General features: G+C 34.7%; 1 protein-coding gene across 1 annotated transcript in view; it reads left to right on the forward strand.

Annotated features, from left to right (window-relative positions):
- Positions 1 to 26125, forward strand: part of LOC150092431 (uncharacterized) — a 126334-nt gene that overhangs the window by 50834 nt on the left and 49375 nt on the right. Inside the window, exons 3-4 of the mRNA XM_090414862.1 lie at positions 2560 to 2793; positions 25075 to 25185. Of these exons, the coding sequence (XP_090270988.1) occupies positions 2560 to 2793; positions 25075 to 25185 (345 nt within the window). The remainder of the gene's footprint in view (positions 1 to 2559; positions 2794 to 25074; positions 25186 to 26125) is intronic.

Here is a 26125-nt window from a genome sequence, read left to right on the forward strand (position 1 = left end):
AGCTCAATTTCTTTGCCATTCAGGCTTCTTATGTTGATAGTACCAATCTTTAACTATGATGATGTTGAGTTGGGGTGTTTTTTCAGATCATCTAGAACAGGGGTCTCCAAACTACGGCCCGTGGATCAGATGCGGCCCATGATATGATTTTATCCGGCCCGCCAATTGGACTAAGTTTTCAATAAGAATCTGCAAAAAAAAAAAAAAAACATGGGGTGTTGATAGATTTCAAATGCATTAATTAAAATTGTGTTCAAAATATATTCCCAAATAGCAAAAAGTAACCGTAATCCAAGTTACGGTCTTTCTGACTGTAAAAGGTCAGTTAAAATGGACTAACGAAGAAAAAAAAATTTGAATTTTACAAAATTTTACATGCAAATTTGAAGAAATTTGCTTGTAAAATTTATCTCTATTTTTTGGGACAACATATCTTTGCGAACAAACTTTTTCCCGAATGAAATATATCAAGTCAAAATACAGGGCAAATTTATCTGATGAACATTTGAAATCGCTACTTGTAATTAGCACTTCAAAATTTTAACCTGAGTTTAATAAGATTTTAAAAACACAAACACAGTTACATCATTCACATTAATGGTTTTATTATAATTTGCGATAAAAATATGAGAATTTGCTAATAGTGTTCATTGTCATTAATATACGATAATTTAATCTCACATACTCTGTAATCAGTTTTTATCTGCTTTCAATAAAACTCATATATCTAGTTCTTGAGTTTTTTTTTACTATGGCCTGCTGACCAGTGCTGAAGCACCCAATGTGGCCCTCATGGCGAAAAGTTTGGAGACCACTGATCTAGAACAAAACAAGTCTTATATTAAATGCCACTAGTCTAGACTTGTGGAGCATACTATCAACACTGAATATAGTTTATTGGAACAAGACAAGAGTCCTTCATAAAAGTCGTTTCCTCATAAAACATCTTCATCGTAACTTAAACAGATCTGATAGTCCTAACTTTATTTTACTTGTGTGTGTGTATATTTTTTTTTTTTTAATAAGTTAGGAAATTATTGGACTTATTTAGTTATCTTATATTAGCTACTCAGGTGGCACTTTTTAGAATTGTCTTGTTATTGTATATGCTGTTCTGTGATCCTCTACTGACCTATGATACTTAGGCAAAAATTCTAGCACCCTCAAAAATAGTCTTAACAATTTGCTCCAAGGATGAACAGGCTTTTAAGAATGAATGTTAGATAATAAGTAAAAGATTGGCTTCAGCAGGAAAACAAGAAACAAAATTTTTTTATAAATAATACATTTAGAATAATAATAAAAAAGATTATAGTATGGCCATTTCATATGTTAAATGAATATCTTAAAAAAATAAACAAATATTACACAAATACAATATTTATACTACATTTAAACCATCCACAAAATTAAACAGCTTGCTCACCTCTCAAAATGTCCCTTCCCAGCATGCCCAGGTGTATACCAAAGCCAGTGTTCCTGTAACTTATCATGTATACATGAGACAGGACATACAGTATCAATAAGGCAAGAATACAAATGACACATCATATATAATAATTATAGGAAATTGGACATTCTTGTCATGCACTTAAAACATATCACAAAATTATATACTGAAATTGGCCCTATTATTGGAAAAGTACTTCTTCACACATTCCATAGGCAATGTTTTTTTTTTTTAAATTAATACATTTTTTTATTTTGTTTAAATTTGTACAGTTAGGACCTTAATGTATTTTAGACTGTGCCACTCCATATCACATATGTGCAGCTCACATGTTTTGGTTACTTAGTCTTTATGGTTTTTGATTTTACTTGTTTAACACATGGACTACTATTGGGCTAATGTGTAAACTTGCTGCCGATATGTTGCAAGTACAATATGAGCTAACTCATAGGTGTGTTCTAATAGAAACTGCCAACTATGAGTTAAATCATAGTCAGCAGTCAACATTTTAATTTGAAAGTCATACTGAAGATGTTCTTGACACTAGGACCAAAATTCTGTGTTAAATAAAAATATCATGTAAGTAATAAATCTGTAATGAGTTATTTATCTAATTAAGAACTTTATCCTGTATATCATCGCTTGGATAATTGTTTGTTTCCAATAGGAAGAAGGATATCAGAGGACCCTTGTGTATTTTTGTTTGCACACTTGCTTTTTGCGAGTTTTCAAACACTAAACAGTACACAAGAATACGAATGCTTCACACAAGTTTTGATGTTTGAATTATGGAAATGCTATTCAGCGTATCGGTCTCTGACAGTAATCTGACTTGTCAAAAGGAATGTCATTGTTCTCATACAATACTGCTTTAGCTAGTACCACAGGCACATTGTCGCATATGATTAATTTGCTATCTTATCAGTGGTATTAAACTCCATTAAACTTTTTCCTTTAGCCACAACTGCTCTCCTCCAGTGACAGTGCTTAGGTAGAAAGTACTCAAGTTTAGTGTAGTTTATTTAGTATTTATTTAGTTAGTATGATTATATAATAGACTACAATAAAGTTTAATTTTTCTAAATATGTACTTTTATTTCATTTTGCAGCTGACAGTAGAGGATTACGTCATGGCAATGCAGGTGTTGGTGAATGATGTGAGATTCAACATGTATATAGTATGCTATAAGAGAGTACTACTACTTTGGATTATGTTAGGTTTTATCATTTTACTTTCTCTGCTGTTTTCTGGAGTAAAAGGTCTTGCATTATTTGGTGGTGGAATTGTTTGGCTGATTGTTAATGCTGTTGGCATTTTTGTTTGCATGTGGCTTAAAATCAAAGTAAGTAAAATTTATAAAAAGAAAATTTGCAGACATATTCTTTGCATGAAATTTACATTTGCATTACATGCGATTCACAAATATAAATTATTATATATAATGCTAGTTGTTCTGCTGTTTTTTTTTCACTTTACATCATGTTTAGCAAGGAATTAGCAATTAAGATATAAGAACTGCAGTATACTATATATAATAGTATAGACAGACCAATCCGATTCACCACTTAAGAAACTTGAAAATTTTTTAAGTAGTGCATGCTAAGGCAACTTCGATGTCCAGGATTGTATTCTCATAACTAGGGATGTGACGATGGAGGATTTGACTGCAACACCAGAACTGAATTAAATTTTATAAACAAATATTTTCAAAAAATAAAATAAATAATAATACACTCATTAAAATTGATAACATTTTTTTTAAGAGTGTATTTTTTTGCGCAAAACATTTGCTTATCAAATTTAATTTGCAAAATTTAAGTTTTAATTAAATATACTTTGGCAAATATTCAGTACTTTGGCTAAATTGCAGAATGAAAAAAAAGATTAAGAAATGTGTAATAATACTTCACCTAATCTCCAGTCAGTTTTTGAAAGTTTTGAAAACTGACCAGAGAGCTTATGAGAATGTAATCTTTGGCATTGGAGTTGCCTTAGTTTGCACTACTAAAAAGTCACACAAGCTATCGAGGCGTCTGTATATTCACCAAGTTAAAGATACCAAGCTATTTTAAACCTGGTTTTACTCCATTTCCCAAGTAAACAAACAGACGAACAAGTCAAGTTTGTGCCTGCAAGTGTTGCAAGTCTAGCTGACCCTGCACGTAGTGCAAGACCAAGGCAACTCATGGTAAAAGTAGAATAAGCTCTGATCACTAATCTTAATATTTACCCTTAATGCAAAGCACATCTCCTGGAGGAGATGTATGATGCTTTGTACTAAAGGTAAGGGGCCACTACCCAGACCAGTTTTGACCTTTATTGAGGTCTCATCAGTGGGAGCCAGGCTAGAAATACCAAGATTTTAGTCATACGGAGCTTATAAGTATTTTATCAGAACAAGTTACCATAAATAAAAATCTCAGGAGGAGATATAAATGTAGAAAGTATTTTACCTTGGGTATAATAAATGTTAAAGATACCAAGCTCTTTGATAATTTCTCTTAAGCACCAACTACTGTTCACTTTTGAAAAATACAATTCTCTGAAACAGAACTGCTTTGGTATTGAATGAGAATTCTTGCTGTTCCAAACTTGGTTCAGATGGCAAGAATCCTTATTCAGTACCAAATACCAAAGCATTTCTGTTTCAGAGAATTGTATTTTTCATGAGTGAACAGCAGTCAGTGCTTAAAAGTAATTATCAAAGATCTAAATATATTCATTTTGGTGTTGTAAAATAAACAGACCAATCTGATTCACCACTTATGAAACTTGGAAATTTTTTAAGTAGTGCAAGCTAAGGCAACTTCGATGCCCAGGATTGTATTCTCATAAGCTTTCTCTTCTTTATTTGAAACTCTCAGTGTATATGTATATTCAGCTATGAAATAAGCATGTATCTTTAATATCTTCTATTTTTGTTTATTTTATACTGCTAAAATGAAGACTTTTTGGATCTTCTTTGATAAAAAGGGAAAATAAAATTTTGTTTTCCCTAAATATATAATAACTGTCAAATTTTTAAGTATAGAACCAAGATGCTTTAATTTGAAATAACTGAGATATTGTAATGGAAATGTATGGATCCATCCATATTTTATAGCCAAATGTAGAAAAAAAACTTTAAAACTTTTGAAAATTTACCAGATAGTGTAAGAACATAACCTTTTCATAATCTTTCTAGTGAATTTTTGAAAGAAATTTTTTTACATTTCTTACTTTTGTTTGTTTCCAAATTTTATTATAAAATATAGATGAATCTCTAATATTGTCTATTATAATATTTACATAAAACAAATATAAGCTTCTGAGCACTGTAGTTTAATATTTATTATGCACCCATCTAGAGATCACTTATGATGAATTTAACTTTCTGACATAATTACAGCAGTGAATGAGTTTGTCTTCATTTCTGCTTGTAATTTTTTTGAACTTGGTCAGTTTGATACCTGTTATTTCAGGCTAGTGAAACTTACTCAATGTATTATTATTTCTTCAAATAATAAAAATATTAATGGTACTTATTTTCAATTGTTAAATATAGAGGATAAATTATGATGTAGAAAAATGAATTTTTCAGAATTTTTTGATGCACTCTTCATACATATTTCCAACTTCTGGAAAAAACCCTTTCAAGGAATAGGCTAGTAGCTAGTATTAAAAGAAATTTTCTGATAAATAGTACTGCAGAATAAGTTTATTCATTAGCCTTGAAACCCTTCTATTTGAATAGTTGCAATAACGGTTGTGTTTGTCATGACACATGGAACAGGAATTTTTCTGCTTTGGCTGGCCAAATACCAAATCTTTCTACTAATTCAGCCAAAGCCGAATATCCAAAAAACATGTTGCATTGGCCAAATACAAAAAGCAAAACTGAATATTCAGCACATCCCTAATTTAAACTATATATATTTAATCATAAGCAAAGTTTACTTGCATATATTTGTAGTCTGTTATAATTTTCTTGATAACAAAGTGAAAAAACTTTCTACAACTATCTTTGATCCAGAGCATTTTAAAAATGTCGTGATGCAGTATATGAAAAATCTGTGACTTCTGTGTTGATTTAATCACAGTATTTCCCACTGAGGAGACCTCAATAAAGATTGAAGCCAGTCTTTGGTAGTGACCTTTTTCCATAATGCATCGAAATATACACATCTGAAAGGAAGTTTGTACTTTGCATTTTGTGATACTAAAGCAATTGATGTCAAGCTATCAGCCTTTGTATACAAGTAATTTAGTCATGAAGATGCTTCACATGCATACTTTGTTTGCTTACACTTGGGCACAAGATTAAAACAAGAAAGTAATTTGTATATTATAATTAACTATTTAAACCGTTTAAATAGTCAAAGAGTCCATCAATGAGATGGTGGATGGTGTGGTGTGTGTGGAGTGACTGATCTTCAGAGAGTTGAGGCTGCCCGAAAAGCAAACAACAGGACTACATGGTGAGGCCTGGTGCGGCACATCACCGAGCATTGGAGTGACCATACGGCATCTTTAGATGCCCAGTGAATATATATGCCAAGTGACCATCTCAGCATTCTCATTTCATGGTATGGAGGATTTGCTCGTGTTTCTTTGTTGTTGTTGGCCAGCATCATTCTGCTCCATAAATGGCTACAGATCTAATCAGTGTTCTATAGTGGGATTTTCTTATCACAAAGAACTCTGGTGACTTGTCGCCACTTCATTCAGGCAACATTGGCTCAGGCTTCAGCATCTGTTGTTGTATTGCCATTGGAGCTAATGGACCCTAGTATTTGAATTGGGTACATTTATTTAGCTCCATGCCATCTATTATAAGCTTTTATTGGTTTCGTCACCTCCTTGCGTATATTCTGTCTTCTTGGTGTTAAGTCTTATTCCAGACTCATATAACTGGGTTTTCCATTTCTGCACAAGATGTTGGAGTTCATTTTGCGATGTAGTGCTAAGTATTACGTCATCAGCATATAATACTCCTACCTTTATTGGGAAGATGTCAGAGTTTCCTGCTGCACAACGTACTCTGCTGATGACATTTTGGTATAGCATTTTTATGCATTGCACATAGGCTTTGGATACATAATGTGTTCTCATTGTCTTCCATAGTCTTGATCATGTGTGTGGTATATGGTTGAATGCATTTTCTAGATCTAAGAAAGCCATGTGTATGTTTTGCTTCTTTTCTAGATGTTTCTCCATTAAGAGCCAAATGGCATGGATTATGTCTGTTGTTGAACAATTTTTAATGAATCCACACTGATTTGATGAAATTTCGTGATGGCTCTAAGGCGCATGTTGAGTATCCGTTCAAAAGTCTTCATTATATGCAAAAATAGCCAAATTGGTCTGTAGTTTGAGCAGTCACCAATGTTCCCCTTTCCTTTCCATATGCCCATAAATTATTAACACACTATCAGAGCTATTTACTTCAGTCACAGCTCTTTCTAAAGAATTCAATTACCTATGCACCTTTTTTAGGATCAGTGGCTAGAACCCATATAGAATAAATGAAATACTACATTCCTTTCTCCATCCCTTAGCATAGAGGTCTGCAAAACGTTTCTCTTTAGCTATGTCTGGGGTAGCCACAATGCTAAATAAACATAATCTTCACACTACTTTACTACTTTTAAATCACAAATCAAACTATCCTCATTCATTCTCCTAATTTGAGTTGCTACGGTGGAGAAGAATATTCATCCTTTATAGTTTCTGTTATGCTAAACATGCAGTATTTCATTTGTAAATGAAATACTGCATGTTTTCACAAAATTCATTTTATAAATGGAGCTTTTATCCTTATATTTGTGTTTTCCTGCTTTTTTGCATTCCCTCTGGGTTAAATGGTGTGGTTTTACTGGATGCTACTAATTCTGATGGATCGTTGTAAAAAAAAAAAGAAATTGTGTGTTGTAAATACAAACACATGCAGCACATGCACACAAATTTCAGACTAGGTAACCTCACAGTTTTTAAATTTTGAAAGTCAGCAGGTGTTATAAGAGATAAAGGAAATGTTATCTCAAATTTTCATATGCAGGTGTTGCTTAAGGGTCAGAGCTAGATAACCAAGAAGAAATCTCCACTTAGCCTTTTAAGGAAGAACCGACTGGGCACATCTGACCTGCTATCCAATCGTCGCATTCTTATTGTGAGCTCAATATAAGTTATCTGCCTGAATATTGAATGAGTGAGGATGGTCTGGCAATTTGTGATTTAGCCAACCAGGTTGTATTCTGTATTGGCTTAACCAAAACGAAATGATGGTAGCAAGAAATTCTATGCCAGATAGGGCATTGACTGGAGATTATTAGTCTCTTCACTGGAAAGGTTAAATAAGTTTCGTTTGATGCTAAAAATGAAATCTAAATAGGGTATCTTTTTTGGAACTATGGAGAATTCATATCCTTTTGAAAGAATAAATGTTTCACTGTCAGTTAAAGGGCATCCAGAAACATTGTTAACCCAATTAGCTGGAACAGAGAGAGAGTCTTAATTTGCCTAGCAACTAGGACATCGAATTTATGATTTAGATGTCGATTTTGTTTATTAAATGAACATTGTAGAGAGAGAGAGAGAGAAAGTGTTTAGCCACATTAAGAACTATGTAGAAAAGTTGTGGGTCTAAGTTTGAGGAGATAAAAAATCCGGAAATCAGCAGCAAGACTAATATTAATGGCAATCTCGCACTTCGCTGCTCAGAGTTGATTGCAGACAAGAGATAAGCTGGTGTTCCTATAGATAGTATGAGCACAAAGTGATTTTATAGTTTCCTTTATCTTAGCAAAGTTGGAATAATCTTTAGGTCGTGGCATTTTTTAAAAAATGTAATCCTGGCTCGCAGCTTACCTTATAATACAGATAGTTTACCAAGTCAAGTTTACTGGTCTATTTGGTCAAGCTTTTCCCATGAAGGATTTGAATTCTTGTTTTTAAAGAAACTTGTGCCATAGTTCTATACAATACATACATGAAAACACAAGTTAAAAGTATATATATTTTAAATATACTGCCATATATTTCAGTCTGAAATTAACAGAGCATTGTCAGTGGCTAAAAAAACAGTTGTTATAAGGTAGAATGCAAACAATTGATTTATTTGAAATAGAACGAGCGGTGGGATGTTAAATTGCTTCAAGAACTGATTTCAAGAATTTTGAAGAAATATTATTTAGTAGTGACTTTTATTCCTATTAATAAACTCTCAATGTATTTCCCCTCTTCTAAAGATAAACACTCTCCATGTCTCTTCCATATACCAAGTTCATATGACTGCCATCTTTCGTACTTTGGACAAACTGGACACTCAATAGAAAAAAGAATACAAGAATATCAGTCATATATTTTCCACAAAAAATCCAATAAGTCTGAATTAGCTCAACACAGAATAGAGGCAGACCACAACATTCTTTGATCAGGAACATGCCTTCTATATAGATGTCAGTACAAATGAGAGTACTTTAAGGAGAGTGCTGAGGCTATGCTTCACTGCACTAACTTAAATCGGAATGACTGCCTATCTTTATCAAAAATATGGGAAATTTTAATTCAAATAACACATCATTAAAGTTTTTTTTTTTTTTTTTATTATTAAGACCAAGAATCATATTTTATAAAGACAGATCTTTTAGTATGATATTAAAATTATATACATATATGCAATTTATTTTACTGTTATGATGAACCTTTTCTTCGGTGAAAACATAACTATTGGTGATTTAACATTATGTGGCTCATTCTGTTTCAAATAAATCAGTTGTTTGCATTTTACCTTGTAACAACTGTTTTTTAAGCCACTGACGATGGTCTGTTAATTTTACACTGAAATATATGACAGTATATTTAATGAATAATACTTTTACCATGTATTTTCTTGTATACATATTGTATAAAACATTTTTATGTCTGTAAACATTTCCTACTCTGCTTTTGAGATCTTCATCAAGCACCAACTTTTCCTTTTTCTTTGTGTCAGCTGCTTTCTCTGATGCAATGTAAAATTCCACCACTTCTTTCTTAGTAGAATCCTTCTCTGTGACCAGACACACAAATAAATTACATTATCCAATTCTCCATTCTGATATTTGTCCATGTCACTCTACTTGATATTTCCTGCCATTCAAGAACATTCTTGTATTTAATGTTGAATACTTTAGCTAGTTCTTTTTCCTTATCGTAATTGCCTGAATATAACATTTTGTATTTGTTGCTTAGAAAAATCTCATGTTTTTGTCTTATTCATTTTGGTTACATCTATTATGTCGATGTGATACTTATCCATTTCTTCTGCTTTTCAGTTGATGCTTCTTAAGTTGATGGTGCTAATCTTAAACTCTGTTGATGTTGAGTTGGGATGTGCCAACTTTTTGTTGTTTGCCCTGGTTTTCTGATGAAGACATTGGAGGCATTGTTTATCCATGCAGTCAGCATGAAATTCTCTCATTATTTACCATCATTTTATCTTGACTAAGTGAATAAGAATGTGGCTAAATTTAAAATTGCCAGCCCATTATCATTTGATGAGTATCCAGATATTTATATATATACCTACTAACTGGATGCATCAAGAAAGTCAGGATTGGACATTGAGTCAAAAACCCTGGTTAGTTCTCCTATCATAAAAGGTTACATAGAGATCTTCTTCCACTTATCCAGCTTTGAATCCTTAAGCAGTTAGAATTTATGTAAGTAAAGGAGGATGGTGTGATGTAACATCATGTGTGACATAAGGGTGCATGCCATCTCCAATGTTATTCATCATCTACATGGAACATATTATGAAGGAAAGTATTATTAAGCCTGATATCAAAATTTGGAAATATTAATCTCAGCTCTTTACTTTATCCAGATGTGATATATTCTTAAATAATTTCCCAATAAATAATAAATGCAGTTCTTCTGGATTCTTTGACTAAATTGAATAATTACTGTAACATGTTTGGTTTAAAAATCAGCAGTAAAAAGACATTATGAAAATAGTCTTAGCATTGAAAACATCAGCTACATCCTGAATTATAAACTCATAAAACAAGTAAAACATTTCAGCTATTTGGTAACAATTTTTACTGAAGATGGCAAATTAAATATGAAAATATACAACAGAATAAGCATAGCTGGGGAGCAAGAATAAGCATAGTATGGGGAGCCAGCTGAATAAACTTGTATGGAGTATTGAGAGAAATCAGTCAAAACACTAAACTAGCTATATACAAGACATTGTTCAAACTTATTTTAACTCCTGGATCTGAGAGCTAGGTAAGAAATGAAACAGTTAAACAAAGACCATAGACCACAGACCTCAAGTTCTGAAAAATATTTTGGGAGTGAACAAACATCATCACTGGCAAAATCTTGTTAAAAATGAATGTATTAGGAAAGAGCTTATCATCATCAAATTCCTGTCATATATCCTCAAATGGTGTACAGGATATGATAGTCACCATCATCATCAACAACCATGGGTCCAATGCCCATAGGTGTCTGCTGCCATCTTGATATGATTCTTCCATTGCATTCTATTTTGTGCAAGATGACTCAGTTTGTGTATAGAGTTTCCACACCGTTTGACGATGTCATCGCCCCATTCTCTGTTTGGTCTTTCTCTTTTGTTCTTTCCTTCAATTATTCCAAACAGCAACATTTTTAGTTTTCTCGCATCATTCATTCTACATATATGGCCAAATAGATGTAGTTTCCTTTTGATTATTTTCTGGATCAGGTTTCCTTTTGGTTGTATTCATTTGTAGATTTCCTCATTGTTCACTTTCTGTATCCAGCTGCTTATTCTCAAGATCTTTCTATAGCACTTCCTCTCAAATGCCAATATCATCTTTTCAGATTCTCTCAGGAGTACCCAGGCCTTGCATCCATAGAGCATACTGCTAAAGATACAGGTTTCTACAATGTGCAGTTTAGTTTGTATCTTTATAGCTCGACTCTTCCATATTTTGTCCATGGCTTTTAAAATAGTTGTTGCTCTGGCTATTCTAATTTTTATCTCTTTTTTTGGGTCCAAGTCATGCATCACGTGGCATCCAAGATATGTGAAGTGTTCCACATTTTCCAGTTGAAATCTGTCTATCGTAACTCTGTTCAGTAACTCCTGTTGTCCGAATATCATTGTTTTAGTTTTTTCAAAGTTGACATTTAGTCTGTATCTTTTTCCTTCTGTGTATAGTGTTTGCAATGTCTGTTCCAGCCTTGCTGCGTCGTCTTCTTCAATCAGGATGATGTCATCTGCAAAGCAGAGGTAGTTTATTCTCATGCCATTTATTGAAATGCCTCCACCTTCTTCTTTAATCTTATCTAGTGTTCTTCCCAGATGATGTGATGAAGATGATTGGTGATATTGGGTCCCCTTGTCTTGTGCCTTGACTAGTGGCAAACCAATCTCCAGTCTAACCTGCTATCCTGAATTTTGCTTGTGCTTGGCTGTTTATATCTTTCAGCAGGCGGATCAATTTATTGTCCACACCATAGGATTCCAAGACAGCCCATGTTATATTTTGGTCAATATTATCAATGCTTTTTGGAAGTCCATGAAACAGCAATATATCGTTTTGTTCTTTCTTCAAGCTTTCTCTGCTATTAGTGTTAGTGCGAGTATTTGTTACACTGTACTTCGATCTTGTTGAAATCTGGCTTGCTCATCCAGAAGATGTACCTCCATATGCTCCTTCAGGCATTCTGTTAGTATTTTCATCAACAACACTTTGCCAAGATGACTCATTAATGCAAAAGTTCTGTAATTGGTGCATTCTAAAGCACTGCCTTTCTTATGAAGAACAACCAACACCGATTTTTTCCACTCTTCGGGGGCATATCCTGATCTCCATATTTCATTACATAGCTGATGTATTTCTTTTACAACTGATTCTCTCCCATATTTTAGCATCTCGCCTATTATGTTGTCATTTCCAGGACTCTTGTTGTTCTTGAGATGTTTTATAGCCTTATTCATCTCCTCTTCCAAGATGTCATTTTCAAAGATCTCGACTTGTGGAGAGATTGCTTTTAGTTCTTTGATTACTTCTGTTGCAGTATCATTTAGTTGATTTTTATATAGTTTGCTGCAATATCTTGTCCATCTAAGTATGATTTCAGTCTTTTCCATCAATACTTTACCATTTTCATCTTTGACTGATACTGATCTTGTTTGCCACTTCCTATTGACATTTCTTATAAGTTTGTAGACCTCTCTAGTTTTGTGCTCTCCATAGTACTGTTCAATGTCTTTGCACTGGTCCTCCAACCATTTGGCTTTATCAGATCTTGCTGCTTTCCGTACTTCATTGCATTTTTGACGGTATAACTCATCTGCTGCCTCTGAATTATCTCTTTTAAGTTTCAGTTCTCTTTTCTCTTGTACCAATTTTAGGGTTTCCTTAGTTATCCATTTCTTGTTGATCTTTTCTCTTTCAGGAATTACTTCCTCTACTGCTTTTTTTAGCACTGTAGTCAGTCATTCTGCTTTTGTATTTATATTTTGTTTTTCACTTGCGGTCTTAAGCTTAGTTTCCAATATGTTCTGATATGCTGTTCTTAGCCTGTCTTCATTTAGTTTTGAGATGTCTCTAGCTTTTTGGAACTTTCCTTTGTACTTCTGTTTCAGTTTTAGTCTTATATTTACAATCACACTGGTCCGAATCAATATCAGCTCCTTGGAATGATCTGCATTGTTGAACTGAAGTTCTCCATTTCTGGTCTATTAATATCAGGTCAATCATATTCCTGTGTTTGCCATTGAGGGAGTGCCATGTCCATTTAAGACAATCTTTTTGTTGGAATTTGGTATTGCAAATCGTCAGGTTGTTATCCGTGGCAAATTTCAGAAGCATTTCTCCACGTTTATTTCTTTCTCCATAACCTTTTCCCATCCTGTGTTATTTTTGCCAATCTTTGCATTCCAGTCTTCTCCAATGATGAGTATATCCTGCTTCAGCACCTCATCAATTACTAGTTGTAGATCCCTGTAAAATTTCTCAATGTTTTCATCTGCACTCTCTGCAGTGGGCTTATATATTTGAATGGTTGTGATATTAAATGGTTGGGCACTGAATCTTGCAACCATTATTCTTTCACTAACTGGTTTGTATCCTATCATTGCCTGACAGGCCTTGTTATGATAGTACTACATGAAAAATTTACGTCATTACTAACTTCCTATCTACAATTTTCCTCCAAAACAATCTGTTACCTGTCATTCAGTAATCTTTGAGCAGAGCTAATCTTAGATGGTGTGGTCACTTAAATAATGAAATGGTGTTTGATGGTAGGAAAGAGACTTAGAGAAAGTCCAAGATTTAGGTGAATTGACAAGAAGTGCCTTAGAGAACAGAAACATAAGATCTGACAATATTTGAGTCCTGACAGTTAATAGACTAATTTTAGGAATTTTTTGATTGGTTGTTAGTGCTGTCATAATATCATGTACCCATTGAGGAAACATATCAGGAATTTATTATTATTATTATTTGGCACCTCCATGGAGTCCAACGACTCATTGAAGGGATTTGATGATGATGATGATTTTCATGTACTTTATAAATAAAGATTAGCTGTACTGAAAGGTTTATCAGAAATTACAGTAATAAATAAAAGTGATTATTATTTAGTACTATTTGTGCATTCTATTTTCAGTATAATTACTCTAATTTTAATGCATATATAAATGTCTGAAACAAAGAAATTTTGCATTTGGTTTTGGTAAATTAGCTTGATGTTATGAACTAGTTTATTTAGGCAGAAAAATGAAACTGCATGTTCTGACAAATAGGTGTATATTTATGTGTTTATATGCATATTCCAAACTTTACAAGTTAAGCCTGCACTTGTAAAGTGGGAATTTATAGACATAATGTTAAAAAGGGAGGTTACATTCTCAATAATGCGATTTTATTGTAGTAATGTTAAACAAAGGTCAATAAAACAATAGTTTATGCTGAAACAATGACATTTTATCTAAAGATATGAAGCAGAAGAAATCCATCTCCTATCTAAAATGTTACAAACTTCCATGTACACAGAGTGGTTATGCCAACCACTCAGCCATCTGAGCTAGCAATATAAATAAATATTATTATTATTATACAGGTATCTCCATGGAGACAGACCACTCATCATGGGAGATCCATTATTCACACAATGCCTGTCATACCTCTTCTTAAACTCATTCACTAATGAAGTACTCACAACCATCTCTGGCAACCCATTCCACCTATTCACCACTGTCCAAGTAATAAATTTATTCCTAACACCTTTGCTAATCACAGTTACACATCTTCCATTGGTGACCCCTTGTTCTCTTCCTTCTTGCCATGTACTGAAAAAAATCTTCAATGTCAATCCTATAAAACCTCTTTAATAATTTATATGTTCTATCATGTCTCATCTTTTTTGCCTGTCAGCTAATTTTTGAAGCCCACAGACCATCCATCTATTCTCGTAGGGAGCATTCCATTGAAGTGATTGAGAAATCTTTTCTATGGAATCGAAATCTTCGTTCGAGAGATCCAGCGCTCTTGAACCTTGTGTCCCCTCCATTACATGCTGCCTCAGGTAATTATCTCTCAGCAGCTGTATAAATTCCATTTCCTTCCCTGCCTGTGACGATTCCTCCTCCCAATCTATTTCCCCCCATAGTTAAAATCCCATATAATAATTACTTGACCAGTACTCATCATGCTAATTTGCTTATGTATGTCACCTACATTCTCCCTTATACTCCCTGGATTATAGCAGCAACCAATTACATATTTAGTCCCGCTGGCCTCACTCACTCTCTTTCTCTCTCACACACACACACACACCAGATAGCCTCAAATGAACAACATTTCTTTGAATCACTTCCCTCCTCCTCATCTACTTATACTCTTTATAACTGAGAGCTGACTAATGATAGCTTTCTCTGTTATCATTAGCAAAAACCCATCCCCTCACCTGTTCCATCTGTAAAGACACTACATTCATTTCATTCTATTTCTATGGCCATATCATTCGTGGTCAACTGTCTCACTAATGCTTAACTTTTGATCAAGTTAAGCATTAACCAGTGCCAAAAACTCCATGCCATTATTTTGAATACTTCTGACATTAGTAAACATAAACTGCAATACCCCCCCCCCCCACTCCTTTATCCCACAAATTTGCTTACACCTAGTGTTATTTAGTTGGGTGCTACATTTTGCATCGTGATCATTCTTTCATGGGACTAAGTTGCCTGAACCCATGCTTACCCCCCCCCCCCCCCAAAAAAAAAAAAAAAAAAAACATTCTGGTGAATGCTAATTTGGCAGAACAGTGCTCATGAAAATATCTCTAGAGTCACAGTACAGAAACACTGTCTGTTTAGAGGTCTGGTAGCTCAGTGGATGTGACGATTGAATCCTCTGCGCTAGACCATCTTAAGATAGACTTAAGTTCAAGTCTAGTCGCTGAGTGAAGGAATTTTTTTTTTTTTTGCTGGCCTGGTTGGCAGACTGGTTAGCGTTTCTGCTCTCCAGCCAAAAAGGCTATGGGTTTGAATCCTGCCACGGGCATGGATGTTTGTGATTGTCTGAGAATACTAGTGGTGGTGGTGTAGATGATGATGGTAGTTGATGTTTGCTGTAGTTAGTGGACTGAGTGGTGGAGACAGAAAGATGTAGAGTAGGTGCCCTCCCTCGATGAGTCTTGAGACTCCTTGAAGGTGTCACATAACAATAATAATATATATCTCATATAAATATGCATATTTTGTTAGAGTACATTTTGTAGAAATACAGAAGTAAAAAATTGTGCATAAATAAATAGAAAAATGTAAAATATCTGACAACTGATTATAATCGAATAATACTATATTTCAATTATGGAAGACATTATTATTATTATACCTCCAGATTGTCAAGGACTCATCGAGGGAGATCATAAATCACCCACACCAGCTGTTGTAATGTGTCTTAAACTCATTCACACTAGATTCACTTACTACTTCAAGAGGCAAGCTGCTCTGCTCACTCACTTACTGCTCAATGACAGAAAAATCTAGCTTTTACCCCTTTAACTGCACACAAATTTGACTTCCATGGATTCTCCCTAGTCCTCTCTCCCACCTTCCATACAAGGAAAAATTTTATCAACTGATATTCTATAATGTCCTCTCAAAAGTTTATGCAGCTCTTTCAGTGTCTGAAGTCTACATACTCTCAATCTGCCCTTGTAATCAATGTTCCATAATCCTGATATCATCTTTAACTTTTCTTTGCAGCCTGGTCACCTGCTTTTTTATTCCTTTGGGACCCAGGAGACCAACTCTGTGCACAGTAGTCCAGATGTGGTCGTATCAAGGCCTTGTAAAGAGACAAAATGACTTCCATATCCTTACATGTCAATGTTTATTTCAACATTTCAATTATCCTCTGAATTGAAATTTTGTTATCTGACCTTTGAACTTCAATTTTCTATCCACCATAAATCCAAGGTGTCTAGCCTAATTACTTACTCCAAGCATAATCCCACCATTTCATGATGTAATATCTACTGTTGGATATTGCATCATGAAAAAAAGTACATAACTTTACACTTATTAACAATGAATTGACAGCCATTATCATTTGCTCCTTTACCAATTCATATACTGCATTTACATATGCCCTGTATGTAAATGCAGTATATCAGTAGCATCTCTGATTGCTCCTATCTTTGCATCATCAGCAAACAACTGAAGATCTCCTGTTAGCCCCTTTCCATTATCATTCATGTATAGATTAAACAACAGTGGTTTAAGGATTGATTCCTGGGATATACCACTGGTCACCTGAAATCTGGCAGATTCACATCCTCCATATACTACTTTCTGATATCTATCCATCAGCCATCCACTTATCCAAGCTAATAGTTTATATTCCAGTGCCATATTCTCTAGTTTATGCAACAGCCCTTCATGTGGTATCTTATCTGCCTTAGCAATGTCTAATAGTATCAAAGTATATCCATTCCCTTTATCTGGCTTAGCCATTACATTATTATAAAATATGAGCAGATTGCTCAGACATGACCTTTAGTAAACCCATGCTGTTCCTTGCAAAGTATATCTGTCTTGTTTGTCAATCCATTTCTGTATGCAAGTTCTTATCTTCTTCTTCTTATTGTGCTATCTTCTAGTGAAGGTCAGCGACCATCTTGGCGAACAAACTGCACTCTTGTGCTAATATGAGCAGTTGTGCACTGCTCTTTCCTGTCCACGTCTTGATGTTGTCAAACCATGATATTCTTTTTTTTCCTCTAGTTCCTTTGCCATCAATTCTTCCTACCAAAATAGTTTGTAGAAGTTGGTATTTGCTGTTTCTCATGATGTTGCCAAGATATGATGTTTTTCGTTTCTTGATTATTTGTACAAGATGTTTAGCTTTGCCAATGGATTTTAAGACATCTTCATTGGTAATTTTTTCTGTCCATGATATCTTTAGCATTCTTCTCTATAGCCACATCTCAAAGCCTTCGATTTTCTTGATGGTTGTTGCCTTCGATGTCCATGTTTCAACTCCATAGAGCAGAATAGACCACACGTAGCATTTCAGCATTCGGCATCTGACTTCTATGTTTAGGTCTTTATTGCAAAATAGTGTTCTCATTACTTAAATATAAAGAGCTAATAAGCTTCATTTCGGCAACAAAAACATTATTTAAATTAAGAGGATATTAAATCCCACATTGTTTTAAAACCGAATAAGAAACTCAAAGATTGGAATCAGAGAGTTTCTTGCCGAATATAGTATAGTAAACTATAAAGTATTGGCGACCACTAGCATCCACTAAATGCAAGTGACCCTAGCACGTAGTGCAATACCGGAAATCTCGCAGCAAAGTCGGTAAAGTTCTGATCGCTATTCTTAGGTATTTCCCATAATGTAAAAACACATTTCCTAGGAAATGTATGCTGTTATTACATTATGGTGGGGAGGTCACTACCTAGACCGGTTTCAGCCTTTTTTGAGGCTTCCTCAGTGATTAGCTAGACCAAGTTAATACCAAAGTGTATAGCAAAAAGAACTTATACTCTGCTATACGAGTTTGGAAACTCGTATAGCAGAGTATAAGTTCTTTTTGCTATACACTTTGGTATTAACTTGGTATATAACTCGTATATAACTTTACCGACTTTGCCGCGAGATTTCCGGTATTGCACTACGTGCTAGGGTCACTTGCATTTAGCGGACGCTAGTGGTCGCCAATACTTTATAGTTTACTATACTATATTTGGCAAGAAACTCTCTGATTCCAATCTTTGGGTTTCTTATTCGGTTTTAAAACAATGTGGGATTTAATATCCCCTTAATTTAAATAATGTTTTTGTTGCCGAAATGAAGCTTATTAGCTCTTTATATTTAAGTAACTTAATGGTTGCACCTGTTTGGAAACTCTTATAGCAGAGTATAAGTTCTTTTCGCTATACACTTTGGTATTATCTTGGTCTAGCTACTCACTGATGAAGCCTCAAAAAAGGCTGAAACCGGTCTGGGTAGTGACCTCCCCACCATAATGTAATAACAGCATACATTTCCTAGGAAATGTGTTTTTACATTATAGGAAATACCTAAGAATAGCGATCAGAACCTTACCGACTTTGCTGCGAGATTTCTGGTATTGCACTACGTGCTAGGGTCACTTGCATTTAGCGGACACTAGTGGTCGCCGATACTTTATAGTTTACTATACTATATTCGGCAAGAAACTCTCTGATTCCAATCTTTGAGTTTCTTATTCGGTTATAAAACAATGTGGGATTTAATATCCCCTTAATTTAAATAGTGTTCTCATTTTCATGAAGGACTGCCGTGCAACTTCAATCCTTGTCTTTATATCTATTTCTGGATCCCATCGTTCATTAAACCAGCAACCAAAATATTTATATTTGACACTTGATCAATATTTTTCCCATTGAGTGTCAGTTTCATTGATGAGGCTAGATGTTTGCTGATGATCATGTATTTTGTCTTGTTGATGTTTATATTTATTCCCATTCTTTGGCTTTCTATGTATACTCTGTCAATGAGTTTTTGGAGATCCATAATGTTATCTGCAATTAGCACAGTGTCATCTGCATATCGTAGGTTGTTAACAATCTTTCCATTTATTGTGATTCCCTCTGGACATTCTTCCAATGCTTTTTTAAAGATTACCTCTGCGTATATGTTGAACAGGAGTGGTGAGAGCACACATCCTTGTCTCACTCCTCTTTTTGTTAATGTTAATATCACTGGTGCTAATGTTGTCTAATTGAACGGTAGCTGACTGATTCCAATACAGATTTGTTGTTAGTCTTATGTCTTGTTCATCTAGCCTTATTTGTTGAAGGACTTCTATTAAGTTAGTGTGTCTGACTTTGTCGAATGCTTTTTCAAAATCTATGAAACACATAAAGACAGATTTCTGTTTTTCTATGCATTTTTGTATCAATATTTGGGTACAGAAAAGGGCCTCTCTAGTACCAAAACCATTCCGAAAGCCGAATTGTGTTTCACTTAGCGTTTCTTCACTTTTTTTTATAAATGCGATTCTGAATTACTTTCAAAAATATTTTTAATATTTGGCTCATTAGACTAATAAGTCAGAAGTCACCACAGGATCACCAATCACTTTCATATATTTTATTATATAGTTTTTCAAGAAGTTTGATGTTATCTGGTTCTATTAATTTTAAAAATTCTGTTTGCACACCATCTGGTCCACTGGCTTTTCCTGTTTTACTTGTTCATATAGCATTCTCTATTTCGCATTTCATGATTGCTGGTCCTTGAATGTTATCTTTTATATTTATAGGCTTCTGTCTAGTATCATTGAAAAGTTCTGTTACATATTTTATCCAAATCTGTGCTTTATTCTCTTCTTCTAGAACTATTTTTCCATTTTTGTCTCTTAGAGACACTATTTGCTTTTTCCTCAGTTTTCCAGAAATTTCGTTGATTTTCTTATACAGATTGAAATTATCATGTTTCTTCTGAATCAGTTCAATTTCAGTACATAAATTTTTCATCCAATTTTCCTTGGCTTCTTTTATTTTTTTTCTTGATGATGTTATATGTTTCTGTATATCTAGCTAGGTCTTTGTTTTTGTACATTCTTCTTGTATCAATAAGAGAAAGAATCTCATCTGTCATCCATTCCTGTTGTTTTATATTATTCACATAACCTACTTCTTCAATACTTGTTGTTATGGTGGCATTCTTTAAGCTATTCCAAAGAGATTCCACTCTTTTATTTTCTTCTATGTTAATCTGTTGTAATCACAGGTTAAGCTGTGTCTTGGCACTTTTATTTATGTTCGGGTCTTTCAGTTTTTCTACATCAATTTTCTTTTTCTTCTTTTGTGATTTTTAGCTGATTTTAATCTAAGACATACTTCTGCATCTACGGGATTGTGCTCTGATGAGATATCTGCTCCAGGATAAGTCTTTGCACTCTTTATGCTACTGTGGAATCTTTTATTTATCAGTATATAATCAATTTGATTTCCGACAAAGTTATGTTGGTTATCTTGAGGCAATTTCCAAGTGTACAGTCTTCTGGGTGGAAGTTTAAACCAGGTATTTGCTATTGTTAGATCATCTTCCTGTCATTTCTGGTGCCTAAGCCATGTTCTCCAACAATTTCTCCATCACCCCCTCTTCCCGCTTTTGCATGAAGTCACCCATCACTATGTTTATATCATAATGAATTTAGTTTAATCCTTTATCCCAGTGAGAGCAAACAAAGTTTGCGCCTGAAAATATCTTCAGGACTAAATAAAGTGTTGCACTATCTTATCCCAGTAAGTAGTGCAACACCAAGGCAACTCGTGGCAAAGGTGGAGCAAGCTACCAACACTCCTAACCCAGTATCTCCCATAATGCAAAACACATTTCCTATGTGGATATGTATATTGTTATGCATTAAGGGATTGGCCATCTACCCAGACTAGTTTCGACCTTTATTGAGGTCTCTTCAGTGGGAGCCAGGCCCAGAGCTGGAGATACCAGGCAGAAGCAGTAGCAAGTCATCTTTACCTATAGGAGTTGCCAAAAGGTTTATCACCTTTTTTTTTTTTTAAATTACTCTGGATTTAGAGAAAGATGTTGAAAGTTTATTTATCACTACGTTTGACTATAATGAATTTAGTTTAATCCTTTATCCCAGTGAGAGCAAACAAAGTTTGCGCCTGAAAATATCTTCAGGACTAAATAAAGTGTTGCACTATCTTATCCCAGTAAGTAGTGCAACACCAAGGCAACTCGTGGCAAAGGTGGAGCAAGCTACCAACACTCCTAACCCAGTATCTCCCATAATGCAAAACACATTTCCTATGTGGATATGTATATTGTTATGCATTAAGGGATTGGCCATCTACCCAGACTAGTTTCGACCTTTATTGAGGTCTCTTCAGTGGGAGCCAGGCCCAGAGCTGGAGATACCAGGCAGAAGCAGTAGCAAGTCATCTTTACCTATAGGAGTTGCCAAAAAGATGACTTGCTACTGCTTCTGCCTGGTATCTCCAGCTCTGGGCCTGGCTCCCACTGAAGAGACCTCAATAAAGGTCGAAACTAGTCTGGGTAGATGGCCAATCCCTTAATGCATAACAATATACATATCCACATAGGAAATGTGTTTTGCATTATGGGAGATACTGGGTTAGGAGTGTTGGTAGCTTGCTCCACCTTTGCCACGAGTTGCCTTGGTGTTGCACTACTTACTGGGATAAGATAGTGCAACACTTTATTTAGTCCTGAAGATATTTTCAGGCGCAAACTTTGTTTGCTCTCACTGGGATAAAGGATTAAACTAAATTCATTATAGTCAAACGTAGTGATAAATAAACTTTCAACATCTTTCTCTAAATCCAGAGTAATTTAAAAAAAAAAAAAGGTGATAAACCTTTTGGCAACTCCTATAGGTAAAGATGACTTGCTACTGCTTCTGCCTGGTATCTCCAGCTCTGGGCCTGGCTCCCACTGAAGAGACCTCAATAAAGGTCGAAACTAGTCTGGGTAGATGGCCAATCCCTTAATGCATAACAATATACATATCCACATAGGAAATGTGTTTTGCATTATGGGAGATACTGGGTTAGGAGTGTTGGTAGCTTGCTCCACCTTTGCCACGAGTTGCCTTGGTGTTGCACTACTTACTGGGATAAGATAGTGCAACACTTTATTTAGTCCTGAAGATATTTTCAGGCGCAAACTTTGTTTGCTCTCACTGGGATAAAGGATTAAACTAAATTCATTATAGTCAAACCTAGTGATAAATAAACTTTCAACATGTTTATATCATGTTTCTTTGTTAGATTTTTAATCTCTTTTAGGTGTTCATAAAACTCTTCAACATCTTCTTCACTTTTGTCAGCTGTGGGTGCATAAGCTTGGATGATAAGTTCTTATCAACTTCTCTAAAATCTTTACAATTACTCCAGAGATACTGATAGGTCAGTAGTTAGAACATTAGTCTTTGCACTACCCTTGTGCAATGAGATTATCATATATTCTTTCCATACCTGTGAGATCTTTCCTGCACTAAGACTCAAATTATACAACTGTGTCAAGGGCCTAGCCAGTTCGGCTGACACACTCCTTTAGCACATGTGCTGATATCCCATCTGTCCAAATTGCCAAATTCTTATCCAGGTTATGTAACAGATCTAGAATCTTCTCATGCACCTTTATCTCTTCATCCAGTGTACTGGCAGCACTGAACTATGTTGCATACACCAGGTTGATAGATCTCGGTGAAGTGAGCACTCATTTGAACTATCTGCTTCTGATACTAGGGTATCCTTTGCATTCAATAAAGTTATTCTTCCACCATTATTCTTTCTTTTACTAGCAGCATAATGAAAAAATTCTTTCGGGTTGCCTTTAGCCTGTGCAGCCAATTTCTTTCTGTACTCCAACTTAGTTTTCTATGGATCTCTTGTTTAATGAAATTACACATCCATTTCACTCTTATTCTATTTGTTCTTCTAATTCTAGGGACACACATTCAGATATCACATTATTTAAAGCATCTTTTCAAAGCTTCCCATTTGAAGCTGATATCCTTTCCATTCAACAGTTGATATCATGGAATCAAATATAGTATTTTCTTCAGTTTGTTTTAATTTTCAGATATGTAGTCCTTGAGTTGCTTCTTTCACTTGCTGCTTGAGGAAGTTGTCACAAAGCAGCTGAATAAATTCTCTTTCATTCTTATCATGTGTTCTCTGATACTCGATCAATATTTGGATAATTAAGCCATCCATAATAATTACTTGTTTAGTACTCATCAGAATAATTTGGCAATGTTTCTTTATCCCCAGCAAATGAACTCAGGTCTGTTGCAACATCTCACCATATATTTCATCCTGTTAGCCTCCACTCTACATCAGATAGTGTCAAACTCAGTGCCACAATGAGCAGTTATTACCATTATTGCTTTCATGTGTTTCAATGCTAACTGGACTCAAGTCATCTGATATCATTGGTAATACTCCTCTTCTCCTATCTCTTCTGTCATTCCTAAAAACACTATATCCTTTGCACTCAATTCCGGTTACAACATTCAAATCTGAGAGCCTGGTTTCACTGATGCTAAGAATTTTAGGACACAGCACATTCAACAAAGCAACAAACTCAACCACTTTGTATATAATACTCCTGGCATTTGTGTATAGACATGACAAGTTATTTCCTCACTTCTTCTTATGCTTAAATCTATCTGCTTGTCCCAGTTGGCTAACTCCCCCCCTCATACATACTCAAAATATTCAAACTGTAGTTCATCCATTTAGCAGATTCATAACTGTGCTCATTGACATTTTTATCAATGTTACATCTACACATCCCAGCTGAACTTGCATACCTATCCCCAGTGCCCCTGCCAAGATCTTGTTTCCCTGATCTAATTTCCCTAGCCACCTGGTGCCCAATCCTTTCAAGTGCAGGCCATTCCTCATATACAAATCTTTTCTACCATTAAACTTACTCCACACATCCAAAAATTCAAAACTGTTGTTTCTGCATAGCCTGTAGTTAGAAATATGGGCATATCAGACTAGGACATAGTGATTGACTTTATTGGAAACCTGTCATTAGGAACATGGTATGAGAGACAGAAAGCAGTAGGTGTAGACATTTGTTATAACTCTGACAACAAACCGGTAGTTATTGGAATATAAATAGTTCTAATATAGTTCCTTCACTAAGTATTGTCAACAGAGTACTCCCAGGCTTTAATCTAATTCATGTTATTGAAGTCGGAAGGAAATGAGAAATATATTTTAATACTAGCACAATGTTCCATATCAGAACATTGACTAAAAGGAAGGAGGGAAACCTACATAACCCATTAAGGGTTATATAAGCGTACATGCAAATTTTAAGGTGATTGCACTGGTGCTTATGACTTGCTGAGTCTGAATATGTAAATGAATAGACAAATAAACTAGCTTTCCTCTCTTTTTATATCTCACATGCTTAACATTCAAAACAAGCAAAATTTATGCCTTCAATTTGATTTTGAAATTTTTAAAGTACTGAAAGCTCATCTTTTTTGTGTGTATTTATTATTAAATAAATCTTTCAGCAGTTTGTTACTTTATATGCAGCCTAGATTATGAATAGTTTTTTATTTTTATTAGCTTTATAGGATGTTAGAACAGTGTTTGGCAAGTGTGAATGCTCTTCTTTATAAACATCGCATTGCAGTAGGACTTGATGACCGTGGAAAGTTGTCTTGTCACAAAGTGAATGTATCCTTTTGAAGCATACTTTTGTTGCAGTGATGTGAAATGCATTTATTAGTTAGCTATTAAAATCCCCTTGATTGATTTTTATTTTATTTAATTTTAGTAAATGCAGTGCTTATTTTTAGCCTTTGCATTGATAGTTGATATCAGTTTTATTGCTCAAATGTAAATTGCTTTCAGTTTGACATCAGCAACCAGGTGGATGCGAATCCCTGCTGTGGCAAGAAGAATGTTTGGAAAACACTTTCCAGATGAGCTTGATTATAATAGTTGAAAATTTATTAGGACACACACAGTAGTAGATAAAAACTTAATTTCCATACCTACCACCTTTGTGGCTCATCTGCTCCATCTCAAAATTTCCTTACTCTGTTCAGATTGCATTTCATGTTTCTATTGCTCTCCAAATTCTGATAACTACTCTGAACTTTGTCTTTGAAGCACGAGTTTTCTGCATTCCAAATAATGAGAAAGTGAGGTCATCTTCCTTGAGGATTTCAGTGGTCACAACTCAGACTGGTTTCCCTTCTTTAACTCTACAGATCAAGTTGGAAGAGGCACTGAAATATAAAATACCTTGGCACTTCTTCCATCCTGCAAAAAATGAGTGGTGAGCTGTCAGCAATGGTCTTTCACAAGTTGTCCATATGCAGAATACCAGATAATTCTCTACTCTCCCATGATCCTTGAACTTCTCTTAATCAGTTCTCTTTCTGTATATACTATAGATGTCAGCTCTCATCTTGGTAACTTAGACCATAACCTCATCCAACTTTCTTTTCTACAGAAAGTCGACTTCTTTGATTTCATTTCATTATTTTACTGATGTGTTTAATGCTGATGTTTGAATCAGAAGAATCCATCCAAGGAAATGAGGCATAGAAAGCATGATTATCATCCCACATGACATTCTTATAATGCCATATAGTCTGTGGATGAGCAT

This window comes from Typopeltis vanoorti, chromosome 26 (assembly GCF_054136105.1).
Source record: "Typopeltis vanoorti isolate ZY-2024b chromosome 26, IOZ_Tvanoo_1.0, whole genome shotgun sequence".
Taxonomy (NCBI): Eukaryota; Metazoa; Arthropoda; class Arachnida; order Uropygi; family Thelyphonidae; genus Typopeltis; species Typopeltis vanoorti.